This window comes from Rhea pennata, chromosome 27 (genome assembly GCF_028389875.1).
Source record: "Rhea pennata isolate bPtePen1 chromosome 27, bPtePen1.pri, whole genome shotgun sequence".
Taxonomy (NCBI): Eukaryota; Metazoa; Chordata; class Aves; order Rheiformes; family Rheidae; genus Rhea; species Rhea pennata.
Window position 1 is genome coordinate 1,436,384 of NC_084689.1, and position 16,862 is coordinate 1,453,245.

Genomic DNA, 16,862 nt, shown 5'->3' on the forward strand with positions numbered 1-16,862 from the left:
CCAGCGCGCCCGGCGCCGGGACGGCGGCTGCTCGAGCGCTGAGACGACGACCGGCGAGAGCGAAACCTCCGCCTGGCGGAAGCGAAGCTGCTGCCCGTGCCCTGCCGCGGCTGCGCGTCCCCCCCGAGGCCGGTCCGTCTCCCGGGCTCCGGCGCGGCGTCCGTGCACTAGTGCCGTGGTGCCAGGCAGCTCCGTGAAGAGAGAAAGCCAGAAGGGGCCCGTCGCGGCTCGTGGTGCAGTCGCTGGCGGCCGGAGCCCGGCTCGGCTCGGCGCGCCGCCCGGCATCCCGCGCCGCCTCGAGCCGTCACACGAAGAATGGAAAAGAGTCGCTTGCGGTGGGTTTTGTTTCGTTTTTAGTGCAAGAAATGTTGCCCATGCATGGAAATCCAGGCGGCTCACGCTCGCCCCCCTCCCGCCCGGCAGCCCGTTCTTCAGGTGGCAGGATGCCCGGTGCTGGGAGAGGAGGGGTGAATCCCAGCGCTGCGCGGCGGGACCGCCGGAGCGGGGCCCTGCCCGGCGCAGGCGGCGTCCCGGGGGCCGCGGCTGGGCGGCAGCGAGGCCGTAGGCACGGGTGGATCGGGCTCCTCGCCGGCGCTCCCGCCAGCCCGCGGCGCTGCCGAGCCCGGCTCCCTTGGCCGACGCCAGGCCGGCGGGACCGGCTGCTCCCGGCCGGCCGCTCTCGCGGCGCTGAGCTCCCGCGCGGCTCCTGGGATGTCTGCAAGCCGGACGGCGGCGTTGCCCCGGCTCTTCCCTCCGGCGGCGGGCGCGGGGACGGGCGGCGAGCAGGACGGCGGCGGCTCCCGCCCGCCGCGTTTGCCGGGAGCGCGTGGAGGCAGCGCCTCGGGGTGCCGCAGCCGAGGACGCGGGCAGACCCTGCTGCTCGGATCGGCAGCGGTTTGCTTGCGTGTCCGCGATGCGGGATGAGGCCGGACCCCTGCCGGAGCTGGGGCCGGGGCAGCGGCGGGTCCCCCCGGCCCGGCGGAGGAGCCGCAGGGATGCAGGGGGACGCGGTGGAGGGGGACGGCCGGGGGCACGGTGCCTGGGCCAGCGCACCCGAGGGTGCTCCGGCGGGTCCCGGGATGAAGCACGTCCCAGGTCCGCGCTCGCTGCAGCGGGGGGACGGCTGAGGGAGCAGAGCGGGCGACGACGTCCCTGGCTGCTCGAGAAGGGGCCGGGGAGCCGCAGTTGCTCCGTCCCCCAAAGCCCCTGGTCAAAGCCTGTAGCCTCCGCTCTCCTCCTCGGCCCGGAGCTCCGGCTCCTCGCGGCCCCCCTCGTCCGGCACCCCGTTGAGATGGGACTTGCTGGGGGCTGGTTTCTCGCCCGCCTCCGAGGAGGGCCCGGGCCGGGGCTGGGGCGAGGCGGCGGCCGCAGCGCCGTTGCCCCCGGCCCCTTCGGACTTGCCGAAGTTGAAGAGCTTGCCGGGGTTGAACGGCTTGGTGGGCGACTGGACCTTCTCGGTCCCCGCGTCCCGCTTAGTCTCCGGTGACTTGAGGAACTTGAAGCTGAGGAATCCGGGGAGCTTGTTATCGCTGCCGGTGGGGGACTGGGGGGACCTGGCCGCGGCCGTGCCGGCGGCCCCGGCCCCCCCGGAGAGGAACTTGCCCTGCAGCGGGATGATCTGCTTCAGCTTCATGACGTTGTTGGTGGCCAGGAGGGAGCTGGGTCTCTTGGGCTTGTCGGAGGCGTGCGAGGCGGCCGCGGAGCCCTTGCCCTTGCCCTGGCTCCTGTCGTGGGCCGGGTCCTGCCCGGCGGGCTCGGCCTTGGCCTCGTCGCGGCTGGCCTCGCGCTCCCTGCGGGCCTGGTACTCGGCGTGCCGCTGCCGCTCCTCCTCCTCCCGCTTGCGCCGCTGCTGCTGCTGGAAGTGATGCTGCGCCTGGCGCTCGTGCTTCTGTTGACGGAGCGGGGGGAGCTCGTTGGCCCGGCGGCCGGCCCGGCCCCGGCGGCGGGGACGGGGACGGCGCCCCGGGCGGCACCTACCTTGAAGGCTTCGCGGCGCTGGTACTCCAGCTTGGCCATCTCCTCGGCCACCCAGGCGGGGATGTCGGGGATGGCCACTTGGATGATGTATTTGAGGAAGAGGGCGAAGTGCTGCGGGGGCGCAGGGCGCCGGCGTGAGCGCCGCTGGCCGCGAGAGCCCACGCGAGCGGAGGGACGGGGAGCGGGCGGCACGGCACGGCACGGCACGGCACGGGCGCCTACCTCCAGCACCACCACGGAGATGATGGCTCCCTCGGGGCTGAGCCAGGGGAAGAGGCGCTGCAGCTGGCCGCACTGGGCGATCAGGTAGCAGTTCACCACGATGGCCAGGACGCCCATGGCCTCCATCACCTTCTGCAAGAGAGACGGCGGCGGGCTGGGCTGGTGCTGGTGGGGGGGACGCTGGCACCCCGCGGCACCCTGCCCACCTGCCACTGCCCGATGCTCTCGACCCGCTGGCCGAAGGGGCGCTGGAGCCCCGTGCACAGCTTGAAGGCGTCGCTGCGGATCTCGATGACGTTGTTCACCAGGGCGCACATGGCGGCCAGGGGGAAGGCGGAGGAGAAGAGCACCACGTAGCCGAACTGGATGAACATCTCCTGGTAGTCCTGGAAGGTGTCCTGCGGGGGAGGCAAGGGACGTGCCACCACGGGGCAAGACCTGCTGCGACCTGCTGGCCCCAGGGGGCCGTTCCCGCGCCGTTCCCGCACCGTTCCCATGCCGTTCCCGCGCCGTTCCCGTGCCGTTCCCGCGCCGGGCAGCTCCCCGCTCACCTCGTACTTCTTCATGCAGCTCTCCACCTCGGCCTGCGTCAGCTGCGTGGAATAGTCCTCCTCCGGCGGGTCGATCCAGGAGGCCCGGTTCTGCCTCCTGCCTTCCTCCTCACCCTCCTCCTCCTCCCGGCTCTCGGCCGCCCTCCTCCTCCGGCCCGCGCGCAGGGTGGCGGCCGGCTCCGGCGCCTTGGCGGGGCTGCCGGGGTGGCCTTCGGCCTCCTCCTCATCCTCGCACAGCTCGAAGACGGAGGCGGGGTCCATGCCCTTCTCCACCATGGTGGGGCTGCCCTCCTCGAGGAAGCTGTCGTCCTCGGCGCCGCCGGGCTCGCCGCCCCCGCCGCGCCGCTCCGCCTTCTCGATGAAGCTCACCTTCTTCAGCTTGAGCCCGCAGTCCAGGGCGCTCTCGTCCTCCGAGTCGGACTCACGCCGCCCTTCCTCCTCCTCCTCCTCCTCCTCCTCGGGCACCCCGCAGCCCCCGTTCAGACACTTCTTCTCGCCCCGCGGCGCCCGCTCGGCGGCCGGCGGCGCGGGGCCCGGGGCCGGGGGGCCGCGGCGGGGCGCGGGGCCGCGGCGGGCGAGCAGCCGGAGGACGGCGTGGGAGAGCTCGCGGAGGCCGCGGAGGCTCAGCTCCCCGCGGCGCAGCCTGCGGTACAGGTGGGGCTGCGACACCTCCTTGACGTTCTGCAGGAACTGGCGCGTGACGAGCAGCGTGGCCAGCATCTGCGCGGGGAGGGGCGGGGGCGGACAGGGGCGCCGGCGTCACCCCCCTGCCCGCTCGCCCGCCCCGGCGCCCCGCGGCCCCGACCCGCTGCGTGCCCCCCCGCCCCCTCCCCGCTCCTACTTTGGATACTCCCAGTCTCCAGCAAAAGCCCAGGAGGCCCTTAAGGAAGATGATAAAGAGGTGGAGGTGGAGGAAGATGAAGGGGAGGAGGGCCTCTTTGAGCTGACGCGCGAGGCTTTGGGAGAAAGAGAAGATGAGCAGGAGCTGTGGAAAGGGACAGAAGAACAGACAGACAGACAGAGAGACCATGAAGAGGAGCGGTGCCGCAGCAGGGAGCGGGGCGGGCGGCGGGGCGGGCGGCGGGGCGGCGGCGGCCCCCTTACCTCCTTCAGCCGCTCCATGTCCTTGAGGTAGAAACCGATGTAGAAAAGACTCAGGTACGAGTTCACAAACTGAAACTGCCGGGCAGAGGAGGCGGCGTCGGCGCCGGCGGCTGCCCGCGGCCCCGGGTGCTGGGGGGGCCCGGCGGCGGGGCTGGCCCCAGGCCCCCCGATCCCCCGGCCCCCCAGTTCCCCAGTCTCCTGCCCCCTTGGTTCCCCAATCCCCCAGCCCCCCAGTTCCCCAGTCTCCTGCTGTCCTGCCCCCTTGGTTCCCCGATCCCCCAGCCCCCCAATTCCCCAGTCTTCTGCTCTCCTGCCCCCTTGGTTCCCTGATCCCCTGACCCCCCAGCCCCCCAGTTCCCCAGTCTCCTGCTGTCCTGCCCCCTTGGTTCCCCGATCCCCCAGCCCCCCAATTCCCCAGTCTCCTGCTCTCCTGCCCCCTTGGTTCCCTGATCCCCTGACCCCCCAGCCCCCCAGTTCCCCAGTCTCCTGCTGTCCTGCCCCCTTGGTTCCCCAATCCCCCAGCCCCCCGGCCCCCCAAATCCCCAGTCTCCTGCTCTCTTGCCCCCTGGATCCCCCAGCCCCCCAATGCCCCAGCCCCCCGATCCCCTGGCCCCCTGATCCCCCAGTCCCTGGGCCCCCCAGCCCCCTGGCTCCCCGGCCCCCTGCCCCCTCGGCCCCCCGGCCCCGGCCCCGCGCTCACCAGCACTATTTTGATGATGAGGTGTTTCTCGTAGGCACTCTGCAGCCGGTAGTTCTCTGCGAAGCGGAAGGGGCCGGGTGAGGCCGGGGCGCGGGAGAGGGGCCGCGGCGGCGGTGGCCCCCCGGCCCCCCCCCCCAGCCCCACGCACCCATGTCGTTCAGCCAGTACGCGATCTTCTTGTACACCTCGTCGCAGGCCGTGACGATGACGGCCAGGACGATCTTGGGCAGGAAGCGGATGATTCGGGGCAGCTCCTTGACGCTCAGCACCAGCTCCTGCGGCGACGGGGACGGGGACGGCGTCAGCGGGCGCCGCCGCCGCCGCCGCCATCCCGGCCGGGGGGGAACCACCCACCTGGATCTGGAAGCACCCCAGCATGACGAGGAAGACGAAGGAGAGGCAGACGAGGCAGAGCGGCAGGCTGACCAGGCACTGGAAGAGCAGCCGCTTCCACGGCGGGTAGTAAAACTCCTCGGCGCTGGTCACGGGGCTGATCCTCTTAACGCCCTGCGCGGGGGACGGCGGCGCGTGACCCCCCGCCGCCGGGACCCCCGCGGGGCCGCCGCGCCCCCTCCCCGCGCTCACCCGAAACTGCGGCCGCGGCTCCTCGATGGACTCGGCCGGGGTGTCCAGCGTCCCCCACTTGTAGGCGAACTCGGCGCCGCGGCGCTTCCACTCCTCCAGGAAGAGCGTGGCCCAGATGACGTTGAAGATGGCGAAGACCACGCAGCAGATATCCTGGCTGGTCTGCGGCGGGGAGGCGGCACGCCGGGCTCGGTCCCCTCCCGTGGCTGTGCCCGTGCCCGTGCCCGGGGCGGCCGGCGCCCAGCGGCAGCCGGGGGACCCCCGCGCCCGCCGCAGCGCGGCCGCGGCTGCTCTCGGGTGGCTCCTAGGACCGGGTGCCTCCCCGCGCTGCAGCGCTTCGCGCATCGAAGCACCAAAGGGAAAAGCCCGGGGAGGGAAATGCCCCCAAAGCCTGGGGCTCACCACGGCACGGTGCCGCGGCGCGTCCCGCGGGCCTCACCTGGTCGCTCTCGGTGAAGGTGTAGAGGATGGAGCCGAAGACGGCGGGGTACACCATGGCCGAGGTGTAGAAGCCCAGCCAGGCGAAGTACAGGGCGATCTTCACGCCGAAGTAGTCGCAGATGTCGTCTGCGGGGACAGCGGGGACGTGAGCGGGGCAGGGAGCCAGGCGCCCCCCCGGCGCCCCCGCCGGCGCCTTACCGAGCGGCTGGGCCTCGCACACCGCCTGCACCCAGGACTTCATGAGCCGCTTGAGGATCCTCTGCTCGTGCAGCGGGAAGACCTGCTGGATGACGCCGCGGGCGGCCAGCTCCGGGACTGCGCGGCGGGGCACGGCGTGAGGCTCGGCGCCCCCGCGCCCGCCGGCCCTGCCCGCGGGCGGCTTGTTCCTCCCCGCCGCGCCGCGCCGCGGGGCAGCTTTGGGGGACCGGGGCAGCGACAGCGTGGAGGAGGGCCGCGGGGGGACCGTGCTGCACCGGGGCTCCACGCCCCGCGCTGTCGCCGCCGGGCCGTGGCACAGGTCGTCCCAGGCTTGGCACGGGGGCTCCCAGCATCGCCTCGACGCCGCGGCCCCGCACAGTGGGACACGCGGCCCGGGGCCCCTTGCAGGCCACGTGTCCCCCACGGCCACCAGCCAGTGCTGCAGGAACGTGGAACGGGTGGGCCACGGGAAGCTGGTGCGGCATCAAGGTGGATGCACCATGCTGTGCCGTGCCATGCCGTGCCATGCCATGCTGCACCACGCAATGCTGCATGCCATGCCATGGTGCACTGTGCCATGCTGTGCCATGCCGCGGGCCATGCTGTGTCATACCATGCTGCACTATGCAATGCTGCATGCCATGCTGCTGTGCCAGGCCATGGTGCCCCATGCCATGCCATGCCATGCTGTGCTGTGCCGCGCCGTGCAGTACTCACTGATGGGCTGCCCCTCCAAGAAGTGGATGTTGTGCAGCGACTCGCCCTGCTTGGCCCGCAGGTTCTCCAGCCAGTACCTGATGATGTTTTGCCGTTCCTGCAGCACCGGAGCGGCATGAGCCTGGGCCGACAGGTCCCGCTGGCCGGCTCCCAGCAAAGCCCCGTCCCCTCCCCAGGTCCCGCCCGGTCCCGTCCCCAGCGCCCTTCTCCCCTGCCCACCTGAGAGGTGAAGAAGTAGAGCTCGTTCTCGATGTTCTCGTAGATGTAGTCCTCCTCGCAGGAGAAGCTGCGCATGCCGCCGCCGAACTCGGCTTTCACCGGCTTCCGCAGCCCGATCTCGTCGGCGCCGCGCAGCAGGCTGCGGGCACAGAGGGCACGCGGCTGGAGAGGCGGCGGGGGCGCCGCGGGCCGCCGCGGGCGCCGGCGCCGGCTCCTACCTCTCGTAGGTGGCCGTGACGAAGAAGGCGTAGGCGCGCGTGTGCTTGTGGTGCCGCACCTGCACGATGAGCTCGGGGATGCCCAGGCGGATGTGGTTGAGGAGCCAGAGCAGCGTGTGGTCGTCGGTGGTGTCTGCGGGGCGGCGACACGGCGCTGGCACCGGCGTTGCACCCGCCGCCCCCGTGCCCGCCGCCCCGCGCATCCCTACCCGGGAAGGTCATGAGCACGTCGCAGTTCTCCGTGGGCACCGTCTTCATCCAGGCTTTGTGGGACATGATGTAGCGCCCGGCCTGGAGCAGCCGCTTCCCGAAGAGTTTATCTGCCGGGAGAGGCAGCGCCGGGTGAGCAGCCGAGGGCAGCCGGAGGCCGGGCGCCGCCGGGGGGCTCCGCAGGCAGGCACGAGGGGGGCAAGGGGCCGCAGGGCGGCTCGCCGGGCCTCCCCGGGCCTCCCCGGGCCTCCCCGGGCCTCCCGGGCGCCGCCGCGGGGGCGATGCCCCACGCCGGGTGCCGCTCCCTCCGGCTCGGGTTTCTCCTCTGGCAGGTCAAGGCGCCCAAAAAGGCTCCGACAGCTGCCGGGGAGGAGCCGGCGGTGCAGCTGCGTGCCCCTCCAGCACCGGTGCACCCCTCCGACGCCAGTGCAGCCCTCCAGCACCGGTGCAGCCCTCCGGTGCCGGTGCAGCCCTCCGGTGCACCCCTCTGGCACCAGTGCACCACTCCGGCACCAGTGCAGCCCTCCGGTGCACCCCTCCAGCACTGGTGCACCCCTCTGGCACCAGTGCACACCCCCAGCACCAGTGCAGCCCTCCGGTGCACCCCTCCAGCACTGGTGAACCCCTCTGGCACCAGTGCACCCCTCCGGCACCAGTGCAGCCCTCCGGTGCACCCCTCCAGCACTGGTGCACCCCTCTGGCACCAGTGCACACCCCCAGCACCAGTGCAGCCCTCCGGTGCACCCCTCCAGCACTGTTGCACCCCTCTGGCACCAGTGCAGCCCTCCGGCACCAGTGCAGCCCTCCGGTGCACCCCTCCAGCACTGGTGCACCCCTCTGGCACCAGTGCACCCCTCCGGCACCAGTGCAGCCCTCCGGTGCACCCCTCCAGCACTGGTGCACCCCTCTGGTGCCAGTGCAGCCCTCCAGCACTGGGGCACCCCTCTGGCACCGGGGCGCCCCAGCCCCACTCACCACCTGCCGCAGCCCCTCCGCCAGGCCTGGCTCCGGCAGCCTGGCTCCGGCAGCGGCGCCGCCGTGCCGCCAGCAGACGGGAAGCGGGAGGGGAAAAAAAAGAAAGGGGAGAGCAAAAAAAAGCAGCCGGTCTCCATGGAAACCCGGGGAGGCCCCAAGCGGCAAGCGCATGACAAGGGGGACGGTGCCCGTGCCCCAGTGTGCCGTCGTGGGGCCACCCGGCACATCCACACCGCGCGCTCGCAGGCAGGGCGGGACGAGCCGCTCGGCTGCCCCAGTGACACCCGTTCGTGGAAAGGAGCCGCGAGCCCCGTGCCGGCAGCGCTGCCTGCCAGCTCAGTGCCTCAGTTTCCCCCTCCCGAGCCAGGGAGGACCACGCCGGGCAGGTGCACCATGTCCCCAGGGATGTCCCAGCTGCCAACCTGCCCCGGGGCCGGGCAGGTCCCCGGAGCACCGGAAATCCCGTCCCAGCTCTGCGCACCGGGAACCGGTTGAGCTGGCCGGGAGCATCCAGTCTGCCGGGGCCGCTCTGACGCGGAAATGCCAGGCCGCCCCCAGGCCCTCCACCGACCCACCCCGGCCCCGGGGAGCCCGCGGGGTGCCGCACTCCCTGCCAGCCCCTGGGGCCGACAGGCAGGCTGAGACCCGGCAAACTCATTTCCCCAGCTGGGCGCGAGGCTGCAGCCGTCCCACCGCGCGCTCAAAGGGCTCCTGTCCCGGCCGGACGTGGGCGAAAGGCCGGCGCCGTGGCCCTGCTGCCCGCCCGCGGCCCGGCGCCGTGCCCGGCACAAGCCCGGCATTGTGGCTGCCAGCGCAGCTGCAGGGAGAGGCCGAGCCGGGACGGGCGGCCCCTCCTGGTGCCCAGCCTGGCACGACGGGGACGCGGGCTCGGCATCGCTCCTCTCCTCCCCGCGCGGGCGGGATCGCCGGTCCGCGGCGGCTGTGAGCGTGGCCGGCTGCGCCGTGAATAATTCACGCCTTGCGAGGAGAGGCGTCATTCAAGCCTGCGAGAGCAGGAGTCGGGCAGATGGGCACCGCGCGCCCCCGCGACTCGGGACGCGGCTGGGCGAAACGGGGCGGCCGCGGGCGCACCCGCGCTCTCGGCGACGGGAGCCCCGGGCCCGCCTGGGCCGGGCGCCTTTGCGGCTCCCTGAGCGGGACACGAGCTCAGCGCCGAGTCCTGCTGCCGCCGAGCCGCAGCTCCATCGCCCGCTCCTTTCCCGCCAGCAAGCTCAGCTCCCTCCGCCTCCGGGCCTGCGATATCCCACTGTTTCACCCCAAAAGCTGCCCGGACATCATGCCCTGCCAGCGAGCACCCTCGTCCTTCAGGAGCAGCGAGAAAGTCCTGCAGCCAGGGAGGCGGCGCAGCTCTGCCGCGAGGGCCGCGGGAGGCGAGGGGACCCGGCCGGCGGCGCAGCCCGTGGCTTCGAGCCCGGCGCCACAGCCCCTTCCCGCTCATCCTCCCGCGGCCGCGCCAGGGCTGTGCCGCTAACCTTGGCTCTCCGGCATAAGGTCACCGGAGCTGCAGAGCTCTGGAGATGGATGAATCGCTGCCCCGGCGCGGAGAGGAGCCCTCGGCCGCGCACATCATCTCGAGGCCTGGGCTCTAACGCCTTTCCCGCCCTGCCACGGGAGGCCGCTTCCCGGGAGGACCCAAACTGGGTCACTCCTGGCGCTCCTGCAGGCAGGAGTCCCCGGCTCGGCTTCCCCCCAGCACGCAGCCCGGCCTGGCCCTCCGCAATGGCCCCTCGCCTGCTCCTGGGCCACCCGAATCGGCCCCCAAGTCACCGGTGAGCTGGTCCCAGGGCTGCACTGCTGCCTCCCACCCCAGCTCCAGCCTGGGGACCGAACCCAAACCCCCAACCCACACCCACTGGCCAGCTCTGCCCCAGCCCCGGCCCTGCACCAGGGTGCACGGAGCCGGCCGGGGCGGGCATGGGCCTGTGCTGGGGGCATGGACCCGGCCAGGGGGCACCGGCCTGCCCAGGGGACAGTGATCCTCCCTGGGGCATGGACCCATCCCGGGGATGCAGATCCATCCTAGGGGCGCAGGGATGCAGTCTGGAGTGGGGGGTGGGGGGCACAGACCTGTCCCAGGGTCACAGATATGTCCCAGGGCACACGGGGACCTGATACTGGGGGACACAGCCCTGTCCGGGGGAGAGGGGGGGGGACCCTGCCCGGGGGAGGGCACACAGACTGGTCCCGGGCAGGGGGGAATGCACAGACCCCATCCCCAGGGATCGTAGCCCCATCTGGGGGCGCACGGGCCGGATCCCCGGGGAGCATGGAGCTGTCCAGGGGGGAGCACAGACCTGTCCCGGGGGGGGGGGGGGGGTCGCAGCCCTGCCCAGAGCGGGAGCTGTCCCACAGCCCTGCCGAGCCCCACCGACGTCCATCCGCATTGAGCCGCAGGGAGCGCCCCCCCCTTCCCCCCTCCCCCCCGCTGCCGCGGCCGCAGCCCGCGGCCCCTGCGCGCACCGACGGGCCGGGACCGACACCGACACCGCGGCCGGGGCCGGAGGGGCGCGGCGGGGGGCTGCGCCCGGCCCCCGGCGCCCCCCTCTCCGGGCCGGCGCCCCCCTCCCCGGCGGTGCCACCTACCCAGGACGCCGGCCGGGGCCGCCGGCTCCGCTCGCTCCTCGCCGGCCGGGGCCCGCCGGGGCCGCTCGGCGTCCTGCGCTGCCGCCGGCGGGTCGGGCATGGTGCGGGGCCGCGGGGGCCGCGGGGGCTGCGGGGGCTGCGGGCCGCGGCGGGGGCCGCCGCATGGGGCCGCCGGGGCTGCGGGCGCGGGGCCGCTGCCACCCGAGCCGCAGCCGCCGCCGCCGCCGCCGCCGCCGCCGCGGCCGGGAGGAGGGACGACGCGGCGGAGCGCCGCGCTCCCGGCCCCTTTAATTGTCTGGTTGCCGCCCGCTCCCCAGCGCCCGGCGGCGCGGGCCGCGGGGCCCAGGCGTCCGGCCCCCCCCCCCCGCCTCCTTCCCCCTCAATCCGGCCAGAGGAGCCGGAGCATCCCGGGCGGCAGCCCCCACCCCGCCCCCGCCGCAGCCCTTGTCCCCGCCGTGTCTCTACGTCTCCCGGCACGGCCTGACCCTCGAGGTGCCCGGCCGGCCCCCACCCCCCACCCCGCGCTGCCCTCCATCCCGCTGCCCCCCCCCCCGACGTGTCCCACATCCCCCTGCCCGGCTGATCCTCCCCACTGCCCCACATCCCGCTGCCCCCACCGCCGCCCTGATGCACCTGCCCCCCTGCATTGCCCCGATGCCTCCATCCCCCCTCCTCCCCCCGCTCGGCCCCAATTCCCCCCCCCCCCCCCCAGCAGCACAGCCCCACGGTCCCAGTGTTATTTCGAGTGCGGCAGCTGGGCGGGAGGCCACGCAGGTAACCCGACCTGGGCCGCACAGCGTCTCACTGACCTTTCGGGAGCCCTCCACTGTCCCCAGCCCCACAGCCTGGTCTCCGGGAGCTGTGGGGACACGGCGGGGGGGACACCCACACAGCCCCTTACGGGCTCAGCAGCATGCAGGGCCGGCACGGCCGGGCCATGGGCGCCCGGGAGCCCCACGGTGGCACAGGCGTGGGGGCGTGCGGGGGCCCCCCACGCCAGGTCTTGCTCACCACCCTCCACCCCCGCCCTGCTGCCTGCCCGCAGCTATTTTAGGGCGAGACGCCGGGTGCCAGCTCTGACGGCCCGTGATGAACGATGCCACAAGGAACCGGCCTCTCCTCCGGCATCTGCGCTTGGAGCCCGGGGGGGGGGATTGCAGTGGCAGCTGGAGCCTGGCGCGTCTCTGGGCCCTCTCTGTGCCAGGGCCCCCAGCGGGGCACCGCAGCCCGACTCCCCCAGTCCTCCCCACAGCTGGTGCTGTGGTCAGGATGCCCCGGACCTTCCCGAGACGCGGTGCAGACTGGACCCACCTGCCTGCAAGGGAAAAGCTTCTGGGATGGCCTGGCGGGGGGGAAGAGCAGAAGGGGAGGGGGCTAGACTGGCTTGGTTAGCTGGCATCTGTCCTGGGGCAAGCGTGGGGGGGGGGTGCGTGGGGGGTGCACAAACGGGGCCACACAAAGGGCGCTGTGCACACACAGGGGAGTGCAAACTGGGCTGTGTGCATGCAGCTGTGCACGCGGGTGTGCAAGCAGGGCTGTGTGCGTGGGGAGTGTGCACACAGCGATTCCAAGGACACAAATCCTTCCTGGAGCAGCCCCGGAGCCCACGAGCTGCTCCACGGTGATGCTCTTTGCTGCGGCATCTCCCTTTGCTCTGCCTCCCCCTTTTCTGGCCATCCACGTGCCGGTGGCTCCCCGTGTGGGGGTGAGAGGCTGTCTGGGGAGGGTGGTGCAGCAGCTGGAGCCGGAGCTGACAGTGTTTCCAGCATCTCTGCTCACGCAGGCGCTCGCTCCTCCCCGCTGCCGGCTCCTTTGTCTGCACCAGCGTCCCCCCACCGCAGCGTCCCCACGTCCTCGCCAGGCCCCATGGGCTGCGCCCGGCCCCGGCACCACGGACAAAGCCGCTGGAGCTAGGGAGGCAGCTCAGGTCCCAGTGTCCCCAGGAGTGTCCCAGTGTCCCCAGAAGCATCCCAGGGTGCAGCGTCTGTACGGGGAAAATTTCTATGGTTCACAGAGCCGCGTGGTGGCGGGAGGCTGCGATTCCCCGTCTGCGGCGCTGGCTGCTGGCTGCAGCTGAGGTTTCCCAGGGATGGAGCATCTCCGGCTCAGCTAGATCCGGAGCCAGGGGCTCAGCACCCTCCAGCCCCACAGCCAGGCAGTCCCCAGCACTGCCTCCACCCCCCTCCACACCCCACAGCATGGCCAAGTTGGACCAGGGGTGTCCAAAAATCCCAGGAGCTTCACGGGAAGCCTGCGTGGGAGCTGGGGCAGGGGAGGTAGCCAGGCGCTGCAGGGTTAGCATGGGTCAGCAGGTGCAAAGGGGCTGGAGGCCAGAGACAGGATGCCAGGGGGATCTCCTGCACTGGACGTGGGTGCTGCCCCCCTGCTCCAGCCACCTGCATCCCTCCCAGATCCACGTTTGGGGACGAACGGGGCTGAGGGTGCAGACAAGGCCCTGCCAGGTACTTGCAGCCCAGCTGGGCCTCAGCTGCCGGCTCAGGGCTATGGGTGTCCTGTTCCAGGGGAGGTGACAGAGAGGCCACATGCCCCGGCCCCTGCCATGCCACCACTAAAATAGCTCCTGCCCCTCGGGAGCCGCGGCCAAGCGCCCCCGGGGGCAGATGCACCCGTCGAGGCGGTCGCGGCGTGCAGAGCCCTGCGGAGAGCCGCAGGTGGGGGGCGGCGTAGGGACCCGGGGCGCGCCGCGCCCGCCGCCGGGCGGAAGCGATTCACTCTTGCGGAGCCTCAGGCGGAGTGACGTCAGCAGCGCGCAGGGACCAATCATAGGGGAGACTGCGGCCGAAAGTCCGCCCCTCTCCGCTGCGTTAGCCAATCGGCGCGCGTGGAGAGCGGCGGGGGTGCTGTTCGCGCTGAGGCCGCTGCGGGGTGTGAGCAAGGCGGCGCGCGCCGGGGGCTCATGGCGCTGCGGAGGGCGCTGAGCGCGGCGGGCGGCCGGTGAGGAGCGCCCGGGGGGGGCCGCGGGACAGGAGGCAGCTGGGGGGGCTTGCAAGGGGGAGGGGGGCACCCCGGGGTCGGGATATGCGGGGGGGGGGGGGGAGCATGGGGAGAGGGTGCAACTGGGGCACCCCGGGGTGGGTGCATTGTGGAAGGGGGGGGGTTGCAAGGGGAGGGGATGCACCTGGGGTGGGGGCTACTCTGGAGGGGGGAGCGCGTGGGCAGGGGGTGCACAGGGAGGGGGCTGCATGCTGGAGTCGGGGTGTGTGGGGAGCAGTGGGTGCACCCTGGCGTGGGGAGGAATGGTGCACGGGGAAGGGGGTGTCCCGGGGGGGGGGGGAGGTTGTTCCGCTGCACCATGCAGGGTGCACACATGGGTCTGGGGGTGCATAGGGAGGGGTGCACACCCCGGCTGCGTGGGTTGCACGGGGGGGCTGCGTCCCTGCACCCCTTTGGGGATGTGTGGGGGGAGGGGACCCCCGAGGGGACCCTCCCGGCCCCCCCGCCCTGGCTCCCTGTCCCTTCGCAGGTGGGCGCAGGGCCTCTGCTCCGCGGCGCGGCGTGACACCGTCTTCGCCGTGTCCTCGGGCCACGGCAAGTGCGGCGTGGCGGTGATCCGGGCGAGCGGGCCGGGCTGCCGGGAGGCCCTGCAGAGCCTCACGGGGCGCCCCGAGCCGCCGGCGCCCCGCGTCCTGGCGCTGCGGCGCATCCGCGACCCCGCCACCGCCGAGCCCCTGGACCGTGGCCTCGTCGCCTGGTTCCCAGGTGAGAGCCGGGAGGGTCGGCGCCGGCGCCACGGGGATCTGGGGGGCCGGTTCCCATGCCGCGGGCCCCCTTGCCCCCCGCCCTAAATTGCACGGCGGGGGGGGGGGGGTCCGAGGGCCGTGTCCCCAGCGGCTCCGTGCTCTGCAGGGCCCCATAGCTTCACGGGGGAGGACTGCTGCGAGCTGCACGTGCACGGCGGGCCGGCCGTGGTGAGCGGCGTGCTGCGGGCGCTGGGTGAGGCTCCGTCCCGCCGGCGCGGGCGCGGGCGACGCTCGGGGCTGCGCGGAGCCGCGGCGGCTCACGCGGGCGCGGGCGGCTCGCAGGGCGCCTGCCCGGCCTGCGGCCCGCCGAGCCGGGCGAGTTTGCCCGGAGAGCCTTCCACAACGGCAAGCTGGACCTGACGGCGGTGGAGGGGCTGGGCGACCTCATCCAGGCGGAGACGGAGGCGCAGCGGCGGCAAGCCCTGCGGCAGATGGAGGGCGAGCTGGGGCGGCTCTACCAGCGCTGGAGCGAGACCCTCACCCAGGCAAGGGCTGGGGCCGGCCGGACGCCTGGGCTCCTCCGCCAGCGCCCGCCGCAGGGGCCCCGGGGGGCGGCTGAGCCGCTCAGCCCGCCCGGTGCCCCCAGGCGCTGGCCCACCTCGAAGCCTACATCGACTTCAGCGAGGATGACAACGTGGAGGAAGAGGTGCTGTCGCGAGGTGAGGGCGGCCGGGGGCCGGGGCGCGCCAGTGGTGTGTGTCCCCCCCACCACCACCACCCCAGCCCCATCGTGCCACCGCTCTCCCCCCCCTTCCCACCCCCCCCCGCAGTGGCCGCGGCCGTGCGGGCGCTGGAGCGGGAGGTGGGCGCCCACCTGCGGGACGGGCGGCGCGGGGAGCTGCTCCGCGGCGGCGTCCGCGTGGTCATCGCCGGCCCCCCCAACGTGGGCAAGAGCAGCCTGCTCAACCTGCTGGGTGAGTGGGGCTGGGGAGGGGGGTGGACGGGGTGGCTGGGCGTCCCCGCCGCCCTCCCCGGCGTCGCCCCCTGAGCTGTGTCCCTGTGTCCTCCCCAAGCCCAGCGACCGGCAGCCATCGTGTCCCCCGTGGCGGGGACCACGCGGGACGTGGTGGAGCTGTCGCTGAACGTCGGCGGCTACCCCGTGGTGCTGAGCGACACGGCCGGGCTGCGCGCCGCCGCCGACCCCGTGGAGCAGGAGGGCGTGAGCCGGGCGCGGGAGAGGTACGTTTTTTGGGGGTGGCGGGGGGTCCGGCCGTGCCGCGGCCCCTGCGCGCCGGGTCCTTCCCGCGGGCTCTTTGCAGGCTGCAGCAGGCGGACCTGGTGCTGGCGGTGCTGGACGCCGGCGCGGTGCCGGCGGAGCCGGGGGCCCTGGGCGAAGCGCTGGGGGCCGTGGTGCCCCCCGCCGCCCCACAGCCCCGCGTGCTGGTGCTGAACAAGGTGGACCTGGTGCGGGGCGGCGCGGGGGCCCTGCGGGACGCCTGCGCCCGGGCCGGGCTGCCCCCCGCCGCCCCGCTCTCCTGCAAGACGGGCGAGGGGCTCGCCGGGCTGGTGGAGCTGCTGCGGCGGCAGCTGGAGCGGCTGTGAGTGCCGGGGGGCGGGGGGGGGGGGACACACGGCAGGCGGCGGGGGGGGGGGGGGGCACGCCGTGGGGCGGGCGCTGCAGCCTCCCGTGCCCCCGCGCAGGTGCGGGGACCCGCTGGCCGGCTCGCCCAGCCTCACGCAGACCCGCCACGGCCAGCACCTGCGCGCCTGCCGCGCCGCCCTGGCCCGCTACGGCCGCGCCGCCGGCGCCGACCTGGCGCTGGCCGCCGAGGAGCTGCGCCTGGCGCGCCGGCACCTGGGCCGCATCACGGGGCACGTGGGCGCCGAGGACGTCCTGGACATCATCTTCAGGGACTTCTGCGTGGGCAAGTGAGGGGCCCCGGCGGCTCGTCGCTCCGCGCCGTTATTAAACCGTGGTGCCTTCGGCCGCTGCCGCGTCCTTCGCCGGGCTCCCGGGGCGGCGGCGTGCTCCCCGGCCGCGGGGCGCCGTTTCCTGAGCCCCAGCCTCGGAAAAAACCACCCGCTCCTGGGAGAGGCCCCGTTTCCTGGCCGCGAGCGTAAACAAGGAGCTGGAGGGGCTGGAAGGGAAGACGCCAGCCCCGGACCGGCTCGCCGCCGTGCCGTGCCGTGCCACGCCGCGCCGCGGGGGGGGTCCCAGTGCCCCAGAAGCCGTGGCCCCCCCCACCCCCACCGCGGCCCCCGCGGCTCCTGGGCTTGCAGGGCTGGGGGCTCCCCGGGGCCCCGTGTCGCTGTGCTGCTGCCCCCCCCCCCCAACGGGGGTTCCCAGGCTCCGGCAGCGGAAGCCCCTGTTGCTCCAGGATTATTTATAGTGGAGCTCCAGGAAATCCTCCAACGCCGAGCGCGTCGCTCCGCTCCCCGA

General features: G+C 73.7%; 2 protein-coding genes across 4 annotated transcripts; one reads left to right on the forward strand and one right to left on the reverse strand.

Moving 5' to 3' along the window:
- Window positions 1-1,202: 1,202 nt before the first annotated feature.
- ANO8 (anoctamin 8) lies at window positions 1,203-10,821 on the reverse strand. The gene is made up of 18 exons (XM_062596485.1): window positions 10,722-10,821; window positions 7,142-7,252; window positions 6,933-7,065; window positions 6,715-6,853; window positions 6,496-6,592; window positions 5,779-5,895; window positions 5,579-5,706; window positions 5,140-5,301; window positions 4,909-5,061; window positions 4,703-4,829; window positions 4,555-4,610; window positions 3,855-3,929; window positions 3,592-3,735; window positions 2,751-3,470; window positions 2,406-2,597; window positions 2,200-2,331; window positions 1,978-2,088; window positions 1,203-1,888 (listed from the first exon to the last, which is right to left on the reverse strand). Exons 1-18 carry the CDS (start codon window positions 10,819-10,821, stop codon window positions 1,211-1,213), a joined length of 3,375 nt encoding a protein of 1,124 aa, XP_062452469.1. The 3' UTR covers window positions 1,203-1,210.
- A 2,788-nt stretch (window positions 10,822-13,609) lies between these two features.
- On the forward strand, window positions 13,610-16,409 carry GTPBP3 (GTP binding protein 3, mitochondrial). Of its 3 annotated transcripts, XM_062596210.1 has the most exons (9): window positions 13,610-13,676; window positions 14,206-14,441; window positions 14,589-14,675; window positions 14,765-14,967; window positions 15,069-15,141; window positions 15,253-15,396; window positions 15,496-15,661; window positions 15,742-16,020; window positions 16,124-16,409. In XM_062596210.1, the coding sequence occupies exons 1-9, from the start codon at window positions 13,639-13,641 to the stop codon at window positions 16,353-16,355; spliced, it is 1,458 nt and encodes a 485-aa protein (XP_062452194.1). In that variant the 5' UTR covers window positions 13,610-13,638; the 3' UTR covers window positions 16,356-16,409. The 3 variants fall into 3 exon arrangements, with proteins under 3 accessions (XP_062452194.1, XP_062452193.1, XP_062452195.1); XM_062596209.1 differs by having other exon boundaries at window positions 15,069-15,396; XM_062596211.1 differs by lacking the exon at window positions 15,253-15,396.
- The last annotated feature ends 453 nt before the right edge of the window (window positions 16,410-16,862 follow it).

What these genes read in the sequence shown, in the direction of transcription:
- ANO8 (XM_062596485.1), bottom strand. Translation starts at nt 10,821, where the DNA reads ATGCCCGACCCGCCGGCGGCAGCGCAGGACGCCGAGCGGCCCCGGCGG. An exon ending in AGAGCATCGGGCAGTGGCAG is followed by an intron (nt 2,332 to 2,405) that starts GTGGGCAGGGTG and finishes TCTCTCTTGCAG; the next exon opens with AAGGTGATGGAGGCCATGGG. An exon ending in AGCGCCGCGAAGCCTTCAAG is followed by an intron (nt 1,889 to 1,977) that starts GTAGGTGCCGCC and finishes CTCCGTCAACAG; the next exon opens with AAGCACGAGCGCCAGGCGCA.
- GTPBP3 (XM_062596209.1), top strand. Translation starts at nt 13,639, where the DNA reads ATGGCGCTGCGGAGGGCGCTGAGCGCGGCGGGCGGCCG. An exon ending in CTGAGCGCGGCGGGCGGCCG is followed by an intron (nt 13,677 to 14,205) that starts GTGAGGAGCGCC and finishes GTCCCTTCGCAG; the next exon opens with GTGGGCGCAGGGCCTCTGCT. An exon ending in GGAGCGAGACCCTCACCCAG is followed by an intron (nt 14,968 to 15,068) that starts GCAAGGGCTGGG and finishes CGGTGCCCCCAG; the next exon opens with GCGCTGGCCCACCTCGAAGC.